Below are 23,838 nucleotides of genomic sequence, written 5' to 3' on the forward strand. Positions count from 1 at the left end.
TTAAAGGAAAACAGTATTTAAAACAATCTGTTTAAGAAATATTCAAGGTCATTAGGGCAAAACTCTGGAGAATGGAGCTGACTCTGTCAGGGGGCCCCCTGAAAGGCTGGGGCCCTGGGCCAGAGCCCACTTTGCCCATGCATTAAAACGTCTCTGACATAATCTCCTCGACGCCTTCTGATAATGTAATGGCTGGTTGCATTTAATTAGACCTGAAACAGGCATTCAAAACCCTTCATTGGGATATGATATTAGCCCTCTCCCTATATGGCATTCCCCAAGGCTACATACAATGGGCCCAGCTCCTGTACACAGACCAGACAGCTCGTGCCAGGACTGGGGCACATATATCTCGACCATACATAGTTGCCGGGGGCACTAGGCAGGGATGCCCTTCGTCGCCCTTGCTTTTTGTATTGGCGCTGGAACCGCTTGCCATTAAGGTGCGAATGGCAGCAAGAGCTAGGGGCATCAGAGTAGGGATTAACACTCATATCCTTTCAGCCTACGCGGACAACATTATTCTCTACCTCAATGATCTACGCGGGCCCCATGATCCTCTCCCTGAAATATTCAGGCAATTCCAAACATTGTCTGGCCTAGCTATTAATGAATCCAAATCTATTGCTTATTTTTTCCATGACTCCGATTCTGCAGACTCGATTGAATTTCGTCACTGGTCATTCCCTATGGCACCAGTTACATTTATGTATCTGGGCATTCATATTTATAGGAAACCACAGGACATGTTGGACGGTAATCTGAACCGTGCAATTAAATCACTCAAATCACAAATCTCCTACTGGATTTCGCTGCCAATCTCTGTGGCAGAGAGAGTAGCCATATCTAAAATGGTCATGCTCCCCAGACTACTGTACTTTTTCACTAACATCCCAGTAATATTAACGGGTCACATATTCAAAACACTTACACTACTTATTGAATTGATATGGCCTAAGGGACGATGGAGAGTAGGGCTCACTAAACTACAGTTTAGCACTGATCGGGGAGGTTTGGGCATCCCGGACTTCCAGGCATACTGCTGTGCCAGTCAACTGCAGTGGCTGTCCTACTGGTCTGCCGGACGACATTTGCAGGAAATAGGCATGACACAGTCAGCGTGGGAAAAGGGAGGGTTACATATGCTATTACTCCCCAAACGCGGGCCTCCTCGATCTGCACCCCATTAAAGGTGGCCATGACGTACTGGAAGAAGGCTATCCAATACACTAAAAGGCTAAACCCGCTCGCCCCTAATAACCCTCTGATGGGGATCCCCACACCGACTGGTATGATTTCCTCTAGGCAATTGTCTCAATGGACTGAGGAAGGATAACTACTGTAAGTACACTGTTTGCTTCTAATATGCTTATGGATTATATGCTTAACCAGCTTCACAGATGAATGAGGTAGAAAGAGAGGCTTAAACAGGTAACAATGCTGAGCTAGAAGCAGATGCCTACTATCACCCTAATAACTAAAAAATGTTTGGTGGGTAGGAACGAAAGAAGTTTAATATAAATGGTGAAAGAAGATGGAGAACACTTTTCACACTTTGGTAGGTATATGATTGAATCTTTTCAAATGACACCCCTCCCAAATTTCGAACGCTATGCACTAGAGTCGGACATGCAACAGATCAAAGGGCCACTAAGCTGAGAACACGACACTGGGGGCAACCCAGCATGATGGCCTCAGTATTTTCAGTATACAGCTTTAGTTTGCCATCAAACTCACCAAATCTGAAAAACAATTAGGAAATTGCATCTGCCAGCCTCTGCATATCCCTCTAAGCAGAGATTCAATTGAGCATCATCAACTTATTACATATAAAAAAAAGTCTGAGAGCTCTTACAAAGTTAGGAAAAGGGGCATCATAAAGCTTAAATAGAGTAAGAACCTAGTATGACAGCAGGTTTATTAGAGGCACAAAACTGCCTACAGAGATCACCTGAAATCCGTCTTAGAAGAAATTTTTAAAGCACAACCCAGAGCCTTACTTTCACCACCAAATGTACATAGTCTAACCTGTTAGATCTAAGAGAATCAACTCCTTCATCCCTCCATGGGAAAAGATCAAGCGTAGCTCATTTTGAACATTGATTAAGGTGTCTCAAGTAAGTCCGCACGGGGTTCAAAAGCCTACTGCATAGAATAAAACTGGAATGCTGAGAACTGACTTCACATTCAGCCACTTTGTCAAAGAAGGACAACAGAGAAATGATGCGGTATTTGAGGAGAGTGGGATTGCCAGAAAGCTTTTTCAGGAAAGGGTCAACTTGTGGCTGCTTTCTCTTTGCCCGAAACATGGCAGATGTGAACAAGAGATTGATTATGTGACACAGAATATGCAACAGAGTTTTAGCGTCAAGGTCAATCAGATGGGCTTCACATGGGTTGGAGAAACCTGATTTCAATCTCAAGTATAGATGCATTTAGCTATATGAGTTAAAACTGGCTAAAGGGAAGGCACAATCTGGGGGTGAAGAGCCAGAGAAGCTGTATGAGATGGACTCAATGGAGGGAGCAGGAGTAGAGTTAGGTGTGTCAGAAGCAAAGCACTTCGGTTTGAGCTGAATTTTATTGGAAACAAGGGTGGCAGAAGATTCATAGAGTTTAGCAGAAGGTAGAGTTTCATGGAAAAGGAAGGTATGAGCAAGAATTATTTTATGGTTTTGAAGAATTCTCTAGATAGATTTGTGGAACATTCAAGGTGAGAGGAGCAACAGTCTATACGTGCCCCCGACCTCTGCTGTTTACCTTCAAATAGCCAAACAGTATGTGGCTTTAGCTTCCAGACTATAACTACGTCTCCAAGATCGCTCTAAAGCTTTGCAGAAGTACTTAGCCACAGTCAGTATACCCGGGTGCAGACTGTTTCAAGCAAAGAGAGATGGAGGTTTTCAAGGGAGCTACTTTGGACAAGAAACGCAGAAATCTAGTGATCAGAAGACGTTGAGAAAATGTCAGTATTAACACTGACAGTCCAAAAGAAAGTTATTAAGTTGAGCTGTGAGAATTAGGGACTAAACTTTGCGAAAATTACATTTCACTGTTTGATTGGGTGAAGGCAATTTTGTACAAAGGGACAACACTTGTTTTTCTAGTTAAGGGAAAAAAGTGTTATTGCCTTTACAGTCATTGGCAAGTATGAACAGAATAACTGTAAGGCAGGGGCAGTTCAAAGAGATCATAAAGAAAAGAATCACCACATTTCTTTTCCTATAGCCAACAGAAAAGGAAGAAATTAGAACAAATATGTCTATAATATTGTGGTTTAACTTAAGATGAAACATGCCCTTCAGCTTAGCTTTCAAAAAAGTTCAATATTTTTTTTAACATGGTACTCCAGAATATTGTGCTTTAAATATTGTTCAAAAAATTTCATAGACCGAATAAAGACAACCAAAATTCTGTGAAGGTAGTCATACATAGGCAGGTACAGAATTACTATGTTAAACTCCATGTACATCTACTTTGAGGATACATATGTCTTCAGGGTACATGGATGTGGAGTGAAGATTGGTAAATTTATGCTTACCTACATATACTTACCTTTACATCATTGTGGAAGCCGATATTCTTGCTATGATAGTTTTGTGGAAGTATATTTTTGTACATAATATTCTGACATGCAGCCATGTATCACGGTTTCAAAATGAAAATGTGGCTAAAACATGGTGTTTTTCTTTTCCACAATAAGCTTTCAACTTTACAAAGGTAAATGTATATGCTTCATAATTTTTATATAAATATCCCATCTTCCTTTGTATTGTTAGAAATGTTTTCCAGGATTTCGTTTTAAAATAACTATTGTTTTTATATATTTAAATTGTCTCTTTTGAGTAGTGCTTTATTTGCTTATATAATGGCAACAAATTTTAAGGTGGAATTAATAGACAAAGAATAAGGAGTGAGAGCCTCCTTGCTGAAGCACCAATGGGAAGTTATAAGACATACAAAATGAACTGCTACTGTAAAAAGCAAGGCGCTGAGTGAAAAGGTGCCAAGATGGTAAAATTTCGATTGAGCTTGACCGGCTATAGACAGACGCTGATTTCAGTTTATTTTCATGACTTTCCACGCCAGGAGCGCGGAGCCACAAGGAACACTGACCACTGGTGTGGAAAACAAAGGGCCCTGAGAGGGAAAAGTCTTGTCCCTATAAATTAGTTCACATAGTGGGGAGGATGGGGAGACTGTAAGGAATCTGTGGCTAGAGTCTCTACCACATAAGTGGTACCACTGGTAAGTAACTTGTTTATCTGACAGAGGTTTCTAGTCGCAAATTCCTTACCTTACAATAGATACCCAAGCGATACCTCACCAAAGGTGGGTCTGGAAAACTATTTCATACCCAAAGGTCCTGCAAAACCAAACGGGCAAAGAGCCAGTCCCAATTGACCAGACTGACCAGGCAGTAGTGTTTGTGAACATGTGCAGAGAAGCCCACTGTGGTACCTGGTGGATGTCCAGGACCGGGAATCTGCATGCTAACGGAGAGGTCGCAGCATTGGCCCTGGTGGAATGAATACACAAGCCCTCAGGGGGTTGCTTCTTGGCCAATACGCAGCAGATTATAATGCAGTGTGTAATCGATCAGGAGATAGTCCGTTTCTGCATGACATTTCCCTTCTTTGCTCCAACATACCCCATAAAGAGTTGGTTGTCCACCCTGAACTCTCTTGTGGTCAAGGTAGAACAGCAATGCTATTCTTTGAGGCTAGTCTACACCAGGAAAGTTTCCTCGGTCGGGAAGGCAGCTCAGGTCATGCCGATCATGTGACTTCGGTAGATTGATAGTGAACCCCAGCGAATGCAGGAGGTCCGCTGTAGTCTGGAGATGGGAGAAGACAGTCTGGGGCAAGCCTGCCTTCAATAGCCAGTCGTTGAGATAGGAGAAGACTGGCACCCCTGACCTCTGTAGATGAGCTGTAATCACTGCCATCCCCTTGGTCAACACCCAAGCGGCACTGGTAAAGCTAAAAGAGAGCACAGCAAAATGAAAGTGCTAGTGGCCCACCATGAACAGCAGGTAGCGCCTGTGGGCAGGAAGGACGAGAAGGTGGAAGTATGCTTCCTCTATGTCCAACGGTACCTACCGGTCTCCTCGCTCCAGGGCAGACAGGACTTGAGTGAGCATGAGCATTTTGAACTTCTCCTAATTGAGAAGGCGCAGGTCTACGACAGAACAAAAGGCCTCAGTCCTCCTTGCAACATCACAAAATAAAATGATGAACTGAGTGTTGGAACTTTTCAAGCACTCGCCCCAGTCAGAGGTCTGGGTTGAATACATCGTTATTTTGCACGCAACATCACCCCAGTTTGGACCCAGCCGTATGCAAATAAGTCTTGACCCTGCTCCCCATAGGAACAGTCAAGCCCGAACTGCCAAGTCTGGTCCTCCCTGGACTGGAAACAAGCATCCTGCAAACGATTTTGGAATATCACCCCTCATCAGCCAAGCTAGCATGAATCAAGTGGCGCAGTGAGCAAGAGACTCACCTCTGGGCATACCTTTAGCTACTTGGGCTCACATATCAACATCACAAAATAAAATGATAGAAGGAGTGTTGAAACATTTCAAACACTCACCCCCAGCCACAGACCCCAGTGGGGGTAGGCAGCTCAAATATAAAACGCATGGCCTCGAATCTCATGGATTTGAGACCCTCCCTAGTTTGGTCAGCCGACAGACGAGGTGAAGTCAAAGACCGCTTCAACTTCTTTCTTTTTTTCTTTTTGAGGTACTTATCCAAGCGGCCCAATGACTCGGAATGTGACAAGGACCTCAGACTACGCGACAGATTCCAGAATCTTACACTCAAACGGGATTGAGACTTGTTGAGCAGCAAGGATCTTGAAGGACCGCTCCCTCAAGGTGCATGGCACGGCAATTGGTGCAGGTCCTCGCGTCATGGTCGCCCTCCAGGCACCAGAGGCAAACAAGATGCAGGTCCATCACTGACATCTGTCGATGACCGGCGCTGTAGAGCTTGAAGCCAGTCTTCCTAGTGGACCTCCCTGTCACACCAGAAGAAAAACTCTCAAACATTTTGAAAATACTTCAGTCAAAAAGAGACTGTACAATCACAGCTTACATTTCCCTTATTGGCAAATTGTCAGGCTTTTCCTTATACATACAGCTTATTCCCTCACCTGTGTCCGCCTTTTAATTATTTTGGGTATTCGTGTCCATATCCGACAGGGTATCACTCTGCCTCATGAGCACATATGACTTGCATGGCTCCCATATGTCCTTGGGCCTCGAAGCTATCGGGAGTTCTTCTGCGTAGCAGTCCAGTTGATCTTTACAATACGCCATATCGGCCAACCAGCGCCCAAATTGCGGTGCCCTTCTACCAACCCAGCTATGTGCCACCTTTCGCTGTGCAAGCAACAATGCTATGGCCGCTAGCTTCCGACTCTTCAGCTGCAATTCTGAGATTACTCCCCGACAGACATATGTGCGGTGTGCACTCTACTTCCTCCGCCACCATTTCAGCTACCGCGTGCGTGACCTGCTCCCAGAAGTCTTGTATCTTCTCACCATACCACTTTAAAAGCATGAAATTAGCCTCTGGTGTGCCGCACCTTGGAAAGTTGGCTGATTCTCGTAACCCATATTTGTGCAGTTTCTGTGGGGTGTAATAGAGCTGTTGGAGGTACTTAAAATGTATGATGCCCAGATTGCAATTCGCTGTCATCCGCCCAGTTAACTTGCAACAAAATTCCCAATCTTTCTGTGAGGGTGGGCTGCCCAGCACTTTGTTCCATTTCTCCATACTTTTGTCATGTTGAGGAATAATCTGTGACTGTGTTGGGTTACATAGTCGGGTAATTAGCTTCGCTCTGGATGGGCTGTCTAGCAGCACTTGTAATGGCTTTAAGCACTTGCGGTGCCGCTGGGTGATGCGGATTTACAGTCTTTAGTGCTGCCTGCAGCCGATAGTATATAAACCTATGCAAGGGAATAGCAGTACTTTTGCTCCCTCCATCATGATGTATGTACTATTGGGATATGCATCCCCCCATGTGTTAATTCCCATTCCTGCCAGCAGCAGTAGCGCCTTGGGTTCACTCACCACAGACACTTCTGGGTAGTGCGCCAGTGGTAGCGCGGGGGCAAATCATGGAATCTTGCCCGCCCATTTTGCTAATGTCTGCCAGGCCTTAATCGTACATCCGGCAGGATTGATTTCACCTCTAAGGCCTAGTCTGAGCGACCTTGGCAGTAGAGCCGTAAGTGGCAGGGGGTATACTTCATCTGCCTCTACTACTATGTGGAGAAGGAATGGGGGAGGGAAGAACCAATAGTGCGCAAAGTGCGCTTGTGCACACAAATAATACACATAGAAGTCCGCAGCCCCGAACCCTCCCTGCAAGAACGACCTTGTGAGCACCTTGACAACACTAATTTAATTAGCAATGTGCGCAGTGCTGAGAAGAATGCCATCGTCAGCTGCAAAGGAACATTGGTGAACAGATACAGAAACCAGGATAGAATGACAATCTTTATGAGTGCCTCCCAGTCAGCCAATTTCAGTGAGAGTCGTATCCACCTAGCTACCTGATCCTCTGTTGCTGACAAGGCCCGGCCATAATTTTCCTTTAGTACCACCCCTGGGTCTTTATGTACCCACACCTCCAAGTACTTCACCGGCTCATCACTCCATGGCATCGGAAATTCAGATCGCACGGCATCGTGCAGACCATTAAGGTAAATACAGAAGACTTTTCCCAGTTTATCCTAAGCCCAGATAATTTTTCATATTTTACATATTCTCTTATCAGGGGACTTAATTAATCTTCTGGGTCGCGAACATATAGCACCATATTGTCTGCGTACAGTGACACGGCCAGGGGCCTCTGCGGAAATCCCAGTGCTACAACAGCGTGCATCTGTCTCACTGTACATGCCAGCAGCTCAAGTGCTAACGCAAATAACGTGGAGGACAGCAGATATCCCTGCCTAGTTCCCCTGTATATATGAAATAGCGAAGGAGTGATTATTATTGATGCACATTCTAGCCACTGGGTCAGTGTACAATAATTGTATCCACTGCATGAACGCAGGTGGCATCCCCATGAGGTGTAGCACAGCGAACATAAAGCCCCATACTATAGAATCGAAGGCTTTTGCTGCGTCTTGCAGCACTGCTGCAGCCTTCATATCCGGGTCTAGCTGGTGCTGTAAAGCAAATGTTGTTCTTAGATTGTGCGTGGTTGATTGCTCCGGAATAAATCTCGACTGATCCGGCAGGACTAACTCCATCATCAAGGGCTTTAGTCTAGTCAGGATAAGTTTTGCCAGTATTTTTGTATCTATAATTAGGAGCGAGAGTGGCCTGTAGGAGGCACATTTTGTAGTGTTTCTCCCGGGTTTCAACAAGGTAATCATCAGAGATTCTCTTAATGTTGAGGGAAGTGTCTTTGCCTCATATGCTTCAGTGTACATTTCATATAGGTGTGGTGCCAGTAGTTCCGCAAACGCTTTATAGAACTCACTGGCTAGCCCATCGCTCCCGGCTGCTTTCCCGGTCAGCAGTGCGGCTATGGCCGCTTGTATCTCTTTGATTGTGAATGGTTCCACCAGGTATACGCGTTGCCCAGGAGCCAGCCAGGCAAGCGCAATCTCATCCATATAAGTCTTGAATTTACAGTCTATCGCTGACTCTACTTGGCTATATAAACTAGTGTAGTAGTCTAAAAATTGGTAGAGCACATCAGGCGTGTTATAATCTTTAGTACCGTTAGGGCCTTCCAGTTCTGTTATGTAAGCCTGTGTGCAAGGGGCCCTTGTTTTGGAAGCCAGTCAGTGACCAGGTCTTCCCACCTCTCCATATTTCCTGGCTACCCATCTCCTTGACATATGTTTTATCTCCTGCTCAGCCGTTTCATTGTATTCCTTCACCAACTTCATGATTTCTGCTGTGTGTGCCAGTTGTGTTGCTTCATATTGCCTCTCTAATTTTTTCAGAGATTCTTCAATCCTCCCCATTCTAGCCCGTAGGGCCTTCAATACCCCCACCTGGAGGCTAATACAAGTACCATGTATAGTAATCTTAATCGCCTCCCATAGCATGCCCGCACTTTCCACAGTTCCCTGATTCTCTAGGAAAAAATGTGTTAAAGCTGTACTGACTTTTTCCTTAAGGGTCTAAAAGTGAAGTGCTCTACAACCGCCACTGAAATGCCCAAGTGTTACTTGTGGGAAGTGTCGATTCTAACACAACTGGGGGGTGATCTGATAAGGTTTTCGGTAGATACGCTACAGCTCCCACCCATGTAGTAGCTTCTCCTGAGATTAACCAATAGTCAAACCTAGACCAGGTTTTATGTACTGAGGATATGTGTGTTCCCTCGCGGGTCTAGGGGTTTCTTGGCCTCCAAGTATAAGTTCGCAAGTGTGCGCTCATAATGTCCTGCATTACGCGTGCGGCTCTTTTACCCTGCCATTCTGATGTTGCGTTGCGATCCAGCACATGTCCTAGGTATGAGTTCAAATCGCCACCCCATAATATTATCTCAGGTTGTAGCGTGTATAATTCACGCAAAACTTGGCGGTTGAAATCAGGGTCATCTATATTGGGGCCATATGTAGTAACAATAGCGATGAGTTTACCATATAGTACTCCCTGTATTAATGCAAAACGGCCTATTTCATCCATCACTGTGTAATATAAGAACTCCTCTAGCGCAAGAGGAGTACGATGACCCCGGTCTCACCTTTGCCCATTTTGCTCCCACACGTGTGCCCCCCAATTTTGCAGAGTGGGTCCCCTGCAACATTACGATGTGGATATGAAGTCTATCTAGATAAACACCTGACAAATCTTTTTAGGGCTATTCAACCCCCTTACATTCCAGGTCAGACATTTAAGAAGTTCCACCATTGCGCATGCGTCTGAATCCTAACATAGTCATCACTGTCAGTGCATATCTTTTCGCCTGTGTGTGACCCATTACTACAGCTGTATCTGCGATGTACCCAACATACATGTAATTAACATTACCTCTCCCCCACCTACTTTAGCATCCCAATCATGCCAAAGACAAACCCTTCACAAAAGATATTGCCAATAGTTTCCTTTTTAAACTCCATTCTAATTTAATCTCTAGGGGTGTTCCCCCATGGGAGCCGCAGAGTGCTCGGTACCCCACCCGTCTATCTGGGTGTGGCTGGCGTATCCATGTTAGTCATCTGTTATTGTTCCATTTATGTTGGCCCTGCATTCCTGCCTACTTTGAGATAGCCAGCATTTATCCGGGTTTAAAGTGCTCTCCCCCTCTCTGCAATGCTAATACACTGTGAGGACATGGCCCCCAAATGTTTACCATTTGGACATTATCAGTTCCCAAATCCCTCTTCCTCCTGTACTCCAACAGTGTTTAAACATCAAGTCTATTGTATCTTTCGGGGACTGCTTGCTATGCAGATACTTACAGTTTATCTCAGATCATTGGTCTAAAAGTTCGACCTCATCTGGATGCAGGGAGACCAATTCTCGCTAGGCGGGGAGAGGGGCCACCCCTCCCGATTCCAGTTCTGCACCAGCAATGTAGGAGTGGTGAACCAACCCCGACCCTGGCGTTTACCAGTAGTCTATCGGAAACTTAGGCACATACGTAGTTGATGCATCTCCGTTATTTAATCAGAGGGTGCTGAAGTAGTCTGGTGCTGTCTGGTCACACTGCGTCTTTCTTCAAGAATTGTGTAACTGCGACCGGGTTAGTGAAAAATCTGAGTTTGCCTTCATATGTGACCCGGAGGCGAGCAGGATAGAGCATAGCATAGGGGATGCCCACTGTGCGTAGCTTTTTCTTTACTGTGGCTTTTCGTGCGGCCTGAACAGCCATAGTAAAGTCCGGAAAGAAGGACACTTCATTTCCCTGGTAGGAGACCGTCTGCTTTTCTCGTGCCATAAGTAGGACTGCGTCTCGATCTCCATAATTCAGTAGTCTAGCAATTATTGGGCGGGCCCCACGGTGGCAGTCTAGCAGCCAATGATCGATGTGCTCTCTCTACAATCAATACCTGAGAAAGCTGTAACGTCCCAGAAATGCCCTTTAACATTGTTTTGACATAGTCTTCTAGGCATCTGGTGTTCGTGCTCTCCGGGACTCCCATGATACGGACATTATTGTGCCTGGAGCCCACCTCCAGGTATTCATTTTTGGCGTTTATGACTTCTAGTATTTTCTCCATTCCCCTACACTTACTCGCTGTGTCCTGCGAATCATATTCCACTGCGGAAATTCGCTGCTCCGCCGCGGTCAGAGGAGCAGCCTGTTTGTCTAGCTTGGAGGCCATGTTATCCATTCGCAGCTATAGTGTGTCCATTATCACGTGCATCGCCAAGAGCGTGGCCTCTGGCTGAGGCGTGGCCTGCGGTCCAGCCTCTAGTTCCGTATCAGAATGCGCATTTTCAGGCCTAGCCAAGCGCCTCGATTCAAAGTTGAGCCGTGCTGCTTTTCCGTTTTCCTCATTTTGCGGCGATGCTATACAGTCGTGGTGCACTGGACCCTCCCCACAACTCAGCTCTGTGCCCAGAAGACGTATTTCTGCCTGGAGAGGTAGATCTCTGCTCGCGCGCCGCAGGGTTTGCAGTTATCTTGTCCCCGCAGCTTCCTTTGTTCTAGAGGCTGACATTATAGCACGTGTAATTCTAGGCGCTTCACAATCGCTTCTTCTCCTGCGCCTGCCACCTAAAATTCCCTTTTATTGTGCTGCCTGCTTTTCCTGTGATCTGGTAGCCTCTATTGTGCCCCCCCCCTCCAGATGCATACCACCACGTACTATTTCGTGTTGGGGACAAATAATAGTATTCTCCGCTCCCGCGCTATTGACGCGTGTGCCAAGTTCAGTGTAGATCACCCCGCATCAGCCCTGTCTCAGGCCTTCCTATCCTAGTGCGCTTCCGCTGCCATTCCAGCGCCTCACAAACTCTTGCCGATCTAAATGCCAGGAAGTGAGGCCTGCGGTGCTTCGGTCACAAGTCTCTGCTAGCGTTTATAAATCAGAGAGCTTCTGCCGCTAACAGCACTCACCGCGTTCCTCCGATTCTTTCGGCTCCCCCGTGTGCAGGCCGCAGTTCTGCCGCCTCGCCAAGCTCTCCGCCGCTGCTTCTTTCTGGCGCTGACCGATGTCGAGTTCTCCAAACGCCCGCAATGGAGCCGCCTCGCAGAGTCTACTGCAGCTGCTGCTGTATGGCGCGTTCGGATTCTGGCTCTTCCTGCTGTTGCACACCTCCTTCTTGCCTATTTCTCGCTGCCGGTGCGGTCAACGCTCCGCGATGTCCAGCCTCCACGATCCCTCTAGGCTGCGACGATCAGGCCGACAGGACTGCAGATTACTGGGCCCCTGCTGTCCAGGTTCCCAGTGCCAGTGTTCCTTCCCTAAGAACATGTCCACAATTGGTACATCTGCTCCCCCCATGTAAGTCCTTAGTAAGTGGTAGCCTGGGTACCCAGGGCCTGGGGGCTGAAGAGGGTTCCCTGGGACTACCTCACTAGGACCATGCCACTACCCCTGCAGCTGTAAAGCCCCTGTGAGGTGATAGAATCACCCAGTCGACAAGGCACACGGCCTGTGTGCCATGCCAGCTAGCACTGCCTAAGATATAGGTAAGTCACCCCTCTAGCAGGCCTTACCAGCCCTAAGGCAGGATGCCCTGTATCTCAGGTGTGAGCATATCCGCATGAGCAGATTTGACCCTACAGTAGTAGGGTCTATTCCCTAATATTGTAAGTGCCAGGGAAATCAGAGAGTACATGGGCTGGGAACTAAACAACTCTAGTTCCACAGCAACATGATGGTTTCATTGAACCCGGGAGTGTCTGGCTGTCTGGTACCAAATAGCTCATTGTAATAAATCCACACTGATGCCAGTGTAAGATTTATTAAGACATGGATTCAGAGGTGCCCCCTGAAAAACTTAACCACCTTGGTGAGGGCACTGACTGGCTTTAGGCAGCCTGACACACACAGATATGTTTCGGGACCCCTGGAGGGAGAGCCTCTGCTCTCTGAAACCAGAAACAATGCACATCCTGGGCAGAGGTGTCAAATCTCCTTTCTCGTGATGAGCCAGTGCTCGAGATGGAGGCTTCAAAGGACTGCTGCCTTTGTAATGCGACCTTCAGCCTCGGCTGCTAGCAGCAGATGGCAGCCCCTGGTTTACACACCCACTTTGGGCAGGAAACCTGGTAGGAAAATTCAAAAGAATAGGTGCCCACCTCTGCTAGCCCCACCCCTAAGATCGGGGAGGCAAGGTGAAGCAATACTTTCAGTCCCCACCATCTTGAAGATGGGTTAATCCCTCCAATCAGGGCTACTTCTATGTCCCCTACAACAGGAGGGTGGCATAATAGAGGGGGTAGTCACCTCAGGTAAGGTGCCCATTGGCCCTACCTACAACTCCCCTAAAACACCCTGTACATTTTGTATTTCGGTGGCTCCTCCAGACCTAGAAAGTGGATCTGCGATGACCTAAGAAAAATAGACACCCTGCAGCAGAAGTCAGAAGACGACAAGTGCCTTTGCCCCAGCCATACCAGCCTGTCTCCAGCTTTGACAACTCTGTGACCTGTCTGCAACAACGACCTCCAAAACCCCTGGGAGGACTGTTGCCTTCAATAAAGACTCGAATCTCCAGAGGATAGCAGACCTGCCCAGAAGAAACCTACTCCAAAGACTCCAGATCCAGGCAGATCAGCAACTCCTGCCCACTCTGCAACCGACCCCCACGGCCCGAATCAGAGAGGCTCATCTGTGCAGTGTAGTCTCCCCAGTGATCCTGATTTCGTGTCCAGAATAGGCTGACCTCTCCAGCCCTCCATGATGGCACCTGCAGTGACAATCCAGAGGCTCCCACTGACCGTGACCCATTCCAGTAAGAAGATTCAATGTCCAAAGGCAGCCTTGCACCCGAAGTCGCTGGGCCTTGGTGAGCTTATCCGGCGGTGCCCCTGCAACCCCCTACATCCCAACTTACCTCAGCTGTCATTCTTCCTCCTGCAACCTCCAGTGCAACACCTGCAGCCTCTTTGCCGACCCAAGAATCCTCATTGAAAAGCATTGGGCGTCCAACATCGAATCTGCACCATGCACCCAGCTGCCCCTGTGCCGCTGGTGGTGTATGCTTAGTGCTGCTTTGTGCCCCCCCCCCATCTACCCCCGTGAGTAACCCAACCTCCAAAGCTTGGCTCCTGCAACCGATCTACTCACCTGCAAGCAGTGTGGCTCCAGGCACCCCCGTCTCCATTGGAAAGCATTGGGTCGAACTCCGATTTGGACCTCTAGGCCCGGCCGCTTCTGTGCCGCTGGCAGTGCAGTTATGATACTTACCTGACCCCTGGCCCTTGCTGACTTTAGTATCCGAAGACTGAAATTTTAAGTTTCATACTCACCTGTTTAAACGCAATATTGTTTTGCCCATAGGATAACATTGGACAGTGTGAAAACCTTTATAAGTATCGATTTTTGAAAGTGAAAATTATTTTTGATTAAAAAAAGTATTATGAAGACTTGGGTCTTAAAATAAAATACAAAGTATAATTTTATAAAATTGATCTGAATCTCCTTCTTGATTTATTTGTCCATTATTGATCAGGTGTATGCAATAAAGGTCTTACACTCCCCTGTGTTAGGCCCAAGGCTGCTCACCTACAATACCACTAATAGATAACTTTGGATTTTACATTGAGCCCTGTACACAACTGGGGAACCCTCTGGACTCTGTGCATGGTGTTACCACCTAGTGATATATCGTATACAGAGCCAGCTTCCTACAGTAGCTCTCTCTGGATCTGTGCTGACTGACACAGAAAGAAAAGAACTGACGTCAGCGCACTGGGGTGGTACCTATATTGGCACCGCACTCATCACTTCCGGTGTGGACAACACCACACAGAGCCAATCATCGCTACTTACCGGGGCGCAGGGCTGCTGCTCAATAAAAATTTCCACATCCAGTCTGACACCTTGGGATAGTTCTAAGGTAAGGAATATGCATTTAGAAGTCTCGATCAGACAATACAAAACTAATGAAAATATTTAGAAAAAGTGGGATGAAACATAGGAGAGGTGAATCTGAAGTGTCAGTATAGTGAAAACAAGGGCATAGGAGAGACCAGTGGTGTCTGCTATTTACCGGAGGTGGCGAAACAGGGGTCGGAGGGGGGTGGGGGTTGTAAATTGAAATAATTAAAACAAAACCACTTACCTTCAGGCTGGCCATCTGCCACCTCTCAGTCTGCTCGCCACTGCCACTCTCTCCTCGGAACCAGGAAGTACCAAAGCTCCCGACTCCCCTAGCCAAACAAAGCTTGTGCTTGCTCTGAGCGCTGTGGTTCTGCGCTCAGATGGGGAATGGGGGCAGCCTGTAATGCAGCCTGGATGCAGAACACGCAAAGTGCTCATGATTGTTATGGTCGCCCAAAAGGGCCAGCCAAACAGTTATGAGCACTTTATAGTGGAGCAACTCCTCCTCCTCCTGGCCTCTGCTCTGGCAGTCCAACACGCCTGGGACCAGGAAACAGAAAACTAAAATGATAATAATGATGGTTATTATCATTTTAGTTTTCCTTTAACTAATGCTCGCAGAGCAGTGAGGTGACGCTCCTCCACAGTAGCGGAGGAGCAGCCACTGCGGGAGACCGAGCATCAGTTAGCAAGAATTATAACAGAAGCAGCAGTAGTGAGAGAGGCTGGCAAAATGGCAGCAGAGACTGGTTAGTCACAAACATGACCTGGCTGTTGTTATACACATACTCTGAAGGCCAAAAACTGTTTTTTCACAATAAACAAACACAAAATGTAAGCCAAAATCGATTTACTGTACCTGTCAGATCCTGAGAGAGGGTAGATGTCTGCGCCGTCCCAGAAATCTGTGCAACTCTGCAGGATGACATCAGCAGTGCCATGAGACAACATCTGCTCTGTGTCTACGAGAAAGAAAAAGAGAAAAACAGTCTTCCACCCGATCAGATATTAAAGTTCAGATCACCTTACTAGAATCCATTTTGATATATGGCAATAATTTTAAGAAAGCATATGGTATATTGGATGAGAAATATTGGCAGTAAGCAGTTGGGTTTCATCAACCCTCACATCCGCCCTTACCACTGAAAGGCTAGGATAGAAATGGGGCTAAAATGGCTTTCTCTACATGAAGCTGTGGGTATCAGTAAAGTTCCACATCTACAGCTGCTTCTTTCAAGTCTCTTTGAGATTCATACTCGCCAGTCCCTGCGGGCTAGATACCAAGAATAATTGTGCTGCAACAGAACCTTCTGCCATCCATGTCTTTTATGTAAAGGTAGGCTTTTGTTTGGGTTAAGGAATATGCTTTGATAAACCAACTTGCTCTTCACTTTAAAAGGCCCATTTATTTTAACCACAGATGTTCTTTTCATTCATGAATATTGACTCGTTCTCAGCTTCCCACTTGCTTAATTTCCAGTAAGATGGGGTTTGGAAATTCTCAAAAGCTGGAACATATTCTCAAAAGCTGGAACATACGCTGGTTATTACACACATAACACAAGAAAAGCAAAAGGGTGTGACAGATTACAAGGTGAGAAAGTTACTAAACTGGTCAAAGAAGTAAAACAGCAGTTTTCACTTCGAGACAGGGCTCAGGGAAAAGTTTAAAGACTGTAATGAGTACTGCAGAAGGCAATTTCATAAACTGGTATAAAAAACAAAAATATGAATATATTATACATTAAGAAAAATGCAGTCATCTAACCTCATTTATTCTCTTCCATTAAATGGTTAGCATCTTGTTACCCCTAATTGTTTGAACGAGCATGAGGAAGTACACTTTTCTTATATGAGAGCCTCCATCATTGGCGAGCCCAAGAATCACGAGATTTCTTTCTCTACTTACTGCTGATGGCATCTCGTATGAAGAGGCTAATCATGTGGCTCAAAGGTGGCCTTCTTTTGGCCACGGTGGACAATTTGCCCAGAATCGTCTCCTTCACCATCTCGTCACTTGGCAGGAGGTACATGGCAAGGTGGTTCTCCTGCTGAAACAGCTCTTTGGCCCCAGGGGTGAAGCCTGAGTTAGAAACAAGAAGGGTGGCATTAAAATATCAAGAATTTATGAAACCAAATAAATTGGTAACATGCACAAAATTAACTCTCATCCTCCCACAAGGAGTTCATATTTTTGCCCTGGTTAGAAATCTTTCCTAAAACTAAAGTTGTAATTTGTTTTTATACTACAGAGTCAGTTCGTTTTCAAGCAAATAAGGAAGACTAGGAATACATTAGATTTTATTCCAGATGCCCAAGAAAAGACGTTAGGGAGTAGCGAGAACTGCTTAGGACTTCAAGGAAGATTCCTATAATTCAGAATCAGGACTACAAGTAAATAACCATTTATTCTGCATCATAGAATCTTCATTGCTACTCAAACTTTAGACTAGAGCAGGAAGCTAAACAACTTTAAAGTCCTGTGCCTCTTTAGCATATGGAATAAAACTATATGCAAAATGAGAAAGACTGAGAGGCTCCATGTAAGTTGTCAGCCAAGAAAGTTCTTCAGAGCAGCTTGACCAACACTTGTGTTAACTTTAGCATCAGTATTCAGGCAACAGTCTTGTAAACGTATAAACTGGCTTCCATGTAGCAGCTCTACATATGTCGGAAAGAGGTATGTTTCCCAGCAATGTTGTAATGGCTGCTTTCCTGCTTTCCCTCGTATGAAATGAGTTCTTGGTCTCTCTAATAAAGTTTTACTAGCTAATCAATAACATAGGGATATGAAGCCCATAGTCCAATGAGAAATGGACTCTTGACATGGCCAGACCTTAGCAAATGTGAACGTACCTAATAAACAGTTAGTTAGATTTGTTAAGGATTTGGTTTTATATATGTAGAAAGAACCCTCTTAACATCTACAAAGTGTAAGGAACCCTCTGCTGGAGAGGAATTTAGAAAGCTGGCTCTCTATATATTGCCCCAAAATGAGGTACACTGTGCAGAGAGTCCTGGTGAGCCTTACTGGTTTACAGGGGTTATAATACTACCAAATGCTCTCTTTTGTGGTAGTGTGGGCAAGCAGTTAAGGCTTATCAGAAGATAATTTATTTATTTTATTTTATTTATTGCAAACACAGTGCGTTAGTGGGACACACAGTTGAAAAGAATCGGACACCATTTTATGGAAATAACACAGAATTGTATATGAATTTAGACACCAAGTTCATCGTAATCAAGTAAGTACTTTTCGAGAGTGTGATTTTTCAAAAAATTGAAAATGCATTGTATTGGTGTCTTTAAAGAGGCAATGTAATCCTATACTGCACACGGTCACTCATCAACGACCTCCAGACTGTTCTTCAGGACTTAAGGTAAGTATGGGTCAAGGTCCAAGGCAGCACCAAGTCAGCTCGGTCGGCTCCAAGACGTCGAGGTTCATTGGTGCTTTTTGGCATTGGGTGCCTCATTAAAGTCAATGGGAAACTGTCCTGCTGAAAAGAGGCTGCAAGCAGGGACGGGGTGGATGGGGGGCAGTCCAGTTGACCCCACAAGGGGGCCCAGGTCTTGAGGGTCTTGGGCACACAGGGACATTGTTGGTACACTCAAACTACGGCGGGGGGGGGGGGGGGGGGGGGGGGGAGGGCGATTGGGCTCGTGTGCAGTGGTGCTTTATCCAGTGCGGTTGCGCTATCTAAGACTCTTGCGGTTCTCGGTCCCTGAAGAAAGAGGCTGCAGGCGGCGACTGGGGGACCTGTCTGGCTGAACCCAAGGGTGGGCTCAACTCTTGAGGGTCTCAGGACCACACTGGCATCTCAGACTCGGGCTGTGGAGCACGGGTGCAGGGGTGCTGTGAGGCGTCGGAGGCTCACTCTATGCCTTGGTCACCTGGTGAAAAGGGGAAACAGGGCAGTAGGGCCACTCTTGGAGCTGGACTGGTGGATCCTGATGTCCCTGAACGGTAGGTCTTGCTATGTGCTGTTGGAGTCCAGACTGGTCCACCAACAAGCCTTGGTTGCTGCAAGTGGTCCGGTACCCAGGGTATTGGTGCTGGGCAGCTCCTGGCAGCGCTAGCATTTCCAGACTTGGCAAAGACCTCCTGGAGCATGATAACCTTTCTCCTGTTGCATTGATCCTTTGGTGAGCCCGATGGGTAGCAAAACGATGGAGCAGAAGATGCTTTGCGGTGCCTGCAGATGCAGTGGAGCAGCTCCTCTACTCCAAGAGAGATCTTTCCAGGTTGTTGAGGTGCTGAGTATGTTTCTAAGGGATTTGGGGAGGGTGTCCAGCCCTTGGCAAAGTCGATCCCAGAGATGTTCAAAGTGCAAGCAGCCTGGCAGGGTTTTGCACCAATCTTCCGCTTTCGCTCTCTTCGATTCTTCTTCTTTCTTCCTTGGTTCCCTGTAGTCTAATATGATTTCCTGGTGCCAGGGGGCCCCCTAAATACTCAATTTAGGGTCGGTAAGGGAAGCGAAGGGCAGTAGCCAATGGGCTACTTACCCGTGCAATCACTACACTCCCTAGATGACCACTTCATGTGGGAAGTGGGCATCTCCCTATCCAAGAATTCCTAATTCCAGCACACACAAGATGATGGAATTTTCTTTCGTATTCACTTCAGGCTGCCCACCTTAGGGGTTTGACTAGCATGGAGGTGTAACACGTCTCCTTGCAAAGCTAATTTCTCACCTGTCCTGGTGCCAAATGGGCCTTAGGGAAGGGCGCAACATCTCCCAGGTCTGGGAGAAGCCAGGCTCACATATCAAAGGTGGTATGCTCTTTGAAGCTCCCTGCCTTGACATGCTAATTTACTATTCACAGAATAGGGGAGGGAGAGAGAAGCAGAGCTTCATTCAGCTTCCAGAGCTAATATGTTCACAATCAAAGGGAATGAATCACGTATGCCGATTTTACAGAATCTGTATACGATTGTCACGGAGACCCTCAAACACACTAAATGTAAAAGCTGTTGAGTGAAAATAGAAAATAAGAGAGTTGTGAGAGAAAGTTCTGTAAAAAAACATGTGTGAAATCACTAAGTGTATTGCAGAATCAAACCAAGTGTGCTACAGGATGGTGTTTTATGTGCATCACACGGACTATATACTACAAAATTTGTATTTTGGAGTGATGGTTTCATTTTTCAATCAACATTAATTGATTACAGCCATTGTTGCTGACAAAATTAATAACTATAGGATTAATTATGCCAATGAGAACCGCTGTATTTTATGGTTGAAACATGTACATGTGTACTTTTTGCGGGATGGGGAAGACTGCAACTGCTTCGGACATTTTCTGCTATATCGTATATACCTCTGGTTAATGACAAAACGTAATAAAAACTTTTTTTTTTAAAAAAGGAATCCTAGCTGTGATCTTTGAACCTCATCTCTTTGTAATGATTCTGTGAGATCCAGACATTTTTTGCTGATGAAAATATTTTTGACAAAACCTTTCCTGACAAGCCTAATCCCTCAATTATTTTTTTTGAAATATATTTTTTAAATATAATTTGACAGTCAACAAATTAGTTTTCATATGTATTTTAGTAACTATAGCAACAACACTATTACCAAAGAAAAACGCCTTTAATAAAATAAAATTAAAAAAAAATCTAAATGATATAAGTATACAAGTCCAACCTTCTCCCCACATTTAACCCCTCTTCAATAACAGCCAAAAAAAAAAAGGATATGGTGTTGGGAAATCCTACGAAACAGTTTGTTTCATTTTAATATCCATTAAAAAAAAACATCCAAAGACTATTCCAAAATCAGAAAAAGGTAAACGAAAAAAAACCAAAAAACAATACACTAACAGCTGACCATTAACATCATTCAAAAACACAACTACAAAGGCAAATCAGGGGAAAAAAACAGACTCATGCAGAAAATGTTTCTCAAGAGTTGTCACTCAACAATGAAAAAACATCTTTAACTTTCTGTGCACGAAACCAGATTGCAAAAATCTTTCTCTATGTAATATTTACAGTTATTTTAAATTTTTAAAAAATGAATAGCTATGCGTAACAGACTTTGAGAATTGCTGGAATCCTTTATACCTTCTTAAAAATATGCATAAGTTAACACCTACCCTGGATTCAACATGGGAACTGGGAAAATTAATTATATGTCTGTTCAGAAGATTTTCCTACCACTGTCTTCCAATTCTTAGAAAGAGGCTGCTCAACAAAACATACCTATGAGCCTCGCAAGCTCGCAAAGCCCCCAAGGTATGTGGACAGGAAGGACAGCACAGTGCGTCTCCTGGAGGGCGATATTACACAGGTGGTCGGAGAAGCAGCACAGACACTCTGTCACACTTGCATTGCACAGGTTTAACAGCACGTTTAAACCCAGCGGCTTCAGAGAACTCAGGTGCAGTTTCCAGTTGGCATCATCAAACTGTATACTGGAAGGATTCTGTTGGTCCTGCGACAGGCTTAGCATCTCCAGATGATAGTCACAAACATAATCTTCAGCCTCAGAAGCAAATGCATCACCCTCGGCACAAACCTTGTAAGCAAAGAGTGATGGGAACAGATATTAAAACAGGAAATGTTTATGTAAGGAAACACCAGTTAATTTACAATGGCATTCTTATTAACTCTGTTTTACTCTCCCTATTTCCTTCATCCGGGCTAACATGGAAACCACTCATTCCAGTTAATTATTTTATTCTATCTAAACATAACCACACAGGGAGCTAATAATGGTCCTCTATCAGAAAGTGGGTTTGTAGAAGTAGGAGCACAAGTGCCTCTATTATAAATGTACTTTTATGTTTCAGCAACCCTTCCTCTGGACTACTGGGATGCTTTCTAGGCATCCATGACTGCAGATGGGGAGAAGTAACTAAACATGAAACTCAGCAGGTTTACCCAAAGACATTTCTCAGCATGGACTACCTACATTGGGAGTCATTCCTGGAAAGGGTGTCTAATGCATAATGCTTGCAAAAAGTGTGAAACATTGTCCATGTGACTATTTCAGAGATTACAAAGCAGAAAGTGTTGCTACAAAGCCACCACTTTTGCATTTGATCGGACGTTTATAAGGATAAAAATTGTTCTCAGGCGTAGTGGAATGCTCAAACAAAGTTGGAGGCCTGTTTGCGGGCAGATCAAAGAGCATGCAGGCTTGAATGACTGCTATGGTTCTAGTAGAGCAACTCTCCTTACATTCAGTTGGTGAAGGATCAGGTTATCATCTGTCGCACGATTCTTATGTAATTTTGATTTCTGAATGAAGGACTTCAATGCACGATCATGCCCCTACTAAAAAACACACATAGCTCCACACAAGAGAACATTTGCAGCATCCTAATCCTCATGGATAACGTAACTGAAAGGAGGAACACATATGCAATAAAACAGGACCCAACTTTCAAGTTGACTATGCCCAGTCGGTGAATTCACCCAAAAATATTAAACAAATCAGGAGAATAAAAAAGTACACTTTCTAGGTCCTGCCTTGATCAGTTGGTAGTCCCAATATGTGCAAGTCAGTTACAGAGGCAATATCTGAAGGATCATGAATGCAAGCAACAAATGTTTGCCAGACATTATACGCTCATGAGTCAATTTTAATTTCAAGGACCGCCATATTCTGTATCTCCAAACTAATGCCAGGTAAACTTCCTCTGAAAGAGGCAGTCTTTTAGATGTCTTATTTTAAGCAATAGTACAGTGAAATCTGCTGCCTGGGAAGTGGTAATGAAGGGGCCGGGGGGAGAATGGACGCACCAATATCCTTATTGTTTATGCACTGTTCAATGCTGCTACTGGGGTGCCCTGCCCACAGTTTGTGCATGGCAAAGTTGATTTGCACTTGTTTTAGCCACTGTATTAAACCAACAAAGAAACTGCTACAAAAATTTTATTTATATATCGAGTATGCATAGACCTTTCAGGTGGGGAGAAGTGATTCAGGACTAGCGAGGGCAACAAAATGGTTTGGAAACATTTCAAGTGAAACTGTTTTTCTAGAAGAAAAATGTACCCACAAGTAGGCAGACTGCGTTCAGGAATCCTTACTCACTGAACTACAAAATCAACTACTTACCTGACACAAATATCAATTCCTGGGCACAGCAAATTGTGTAATTCTTCGAATGTCAGGGCCAAATTTCTCATGCCTAGGCTAATGTTTAGGGGAACTACTCTTTGCTGCAATTACATTTCTGGGGAGATTTAAATTAGTGTTTAAAGTCAAAAGTACTTAGTGATTGAATTTACTTCCAATATAACTCCAATTTTCATTTTGATGATCTATCCTGTAAAGACTCTGCCTCTTTACACGAACCTAATTTCGGGTTTGGTCAGCTGGTAAAATAACCTACCCATTCTGCAGGCTAAACTCTGGATGGGATTTTTACCACTCATGAGGATTTAGCTATTGAGGACGCTTTGTTCCCTAGTTGGGTAGATCATTGGATTATTCTTTTTAAAGTCCCCTCACCCCAATCATTTGGTAAGGGTTTAACACATCTTGCAGGAATTTAAGCAAGCTCACCTCGGATGGCCTGGAAGAGGCCCTTAAGGCTCCCATAGCTAGACAGGATAACTCTTTTGCATAAATGGCGGCAGGCTTCCAAGCCGGGATCAATTCAACTTTGGATATTATAGCGCCCTTGAAAGCTAAGACTGCAACCAGATGCAAAAACTCTGCTCCCTGGTTTTCTATAGAACTTAAGACCCTTAGGCAGGAGTGCCGCAGACAAGAGCGGAAATGGAAGGCTAATCCATGCCATAGGGAAAAAGAGAAGCATAAATTCTTTCTTCTTGGCAACACACAGGCCACTGTGCGGGCCAAAGCGTCCTCCTTTACGGAGAAAATCCGATC

The 23,838-nt window shown here is 45.2% G+C and overlaps 1 protein-coding gene across 8 annotated transcripts in view; it reads right to left on the reverse strand.

Moving 5' to 3' along the window:
• TMEM94 (transmembrane protein 94) overlaps positions 1-23,838 on the reverse strand; it is an 805,258-nt gene that overhangs the window by 337,024 nt on the left and 444,396 nt on the right. For all 8 annotated transcript variants that reach the window (XM_085617011.1, XM_085617013.1, XM_085617005.1 and 5 more), the window contains 3 exons: positions 21,195-21,510; positions 16,896-17,069; positions 15,846-15,948 (listed from right to left, as the gene is read on the reverse strand). In XM_085617011.1, the coding sequence (XP_085473137.1) occupies positions 15,846-15,948; positions 16,896-17,069; positions 21,195-21,510 (593 nt within the window). The remainder of the gene's footprint in view (positions 1-15,845; positions 15,949-16,895; positions 17,070-21,194; positions 21,511-23,838) is intronic.

This window comes from Triturus cristatus, chromosome 7 (assembly GCF_964204655.1).
Source record: "Triturus cristatus chromosome 7, aTriCri1.1, whole genome shotgun sequence".
In the NCBI taxonomy this organism is placed as follows: Eukaryota; Metazoa; Chordata; class Amphibia; order Caudata; family Salamandridae; genus Triturus; species Triturus cristatus.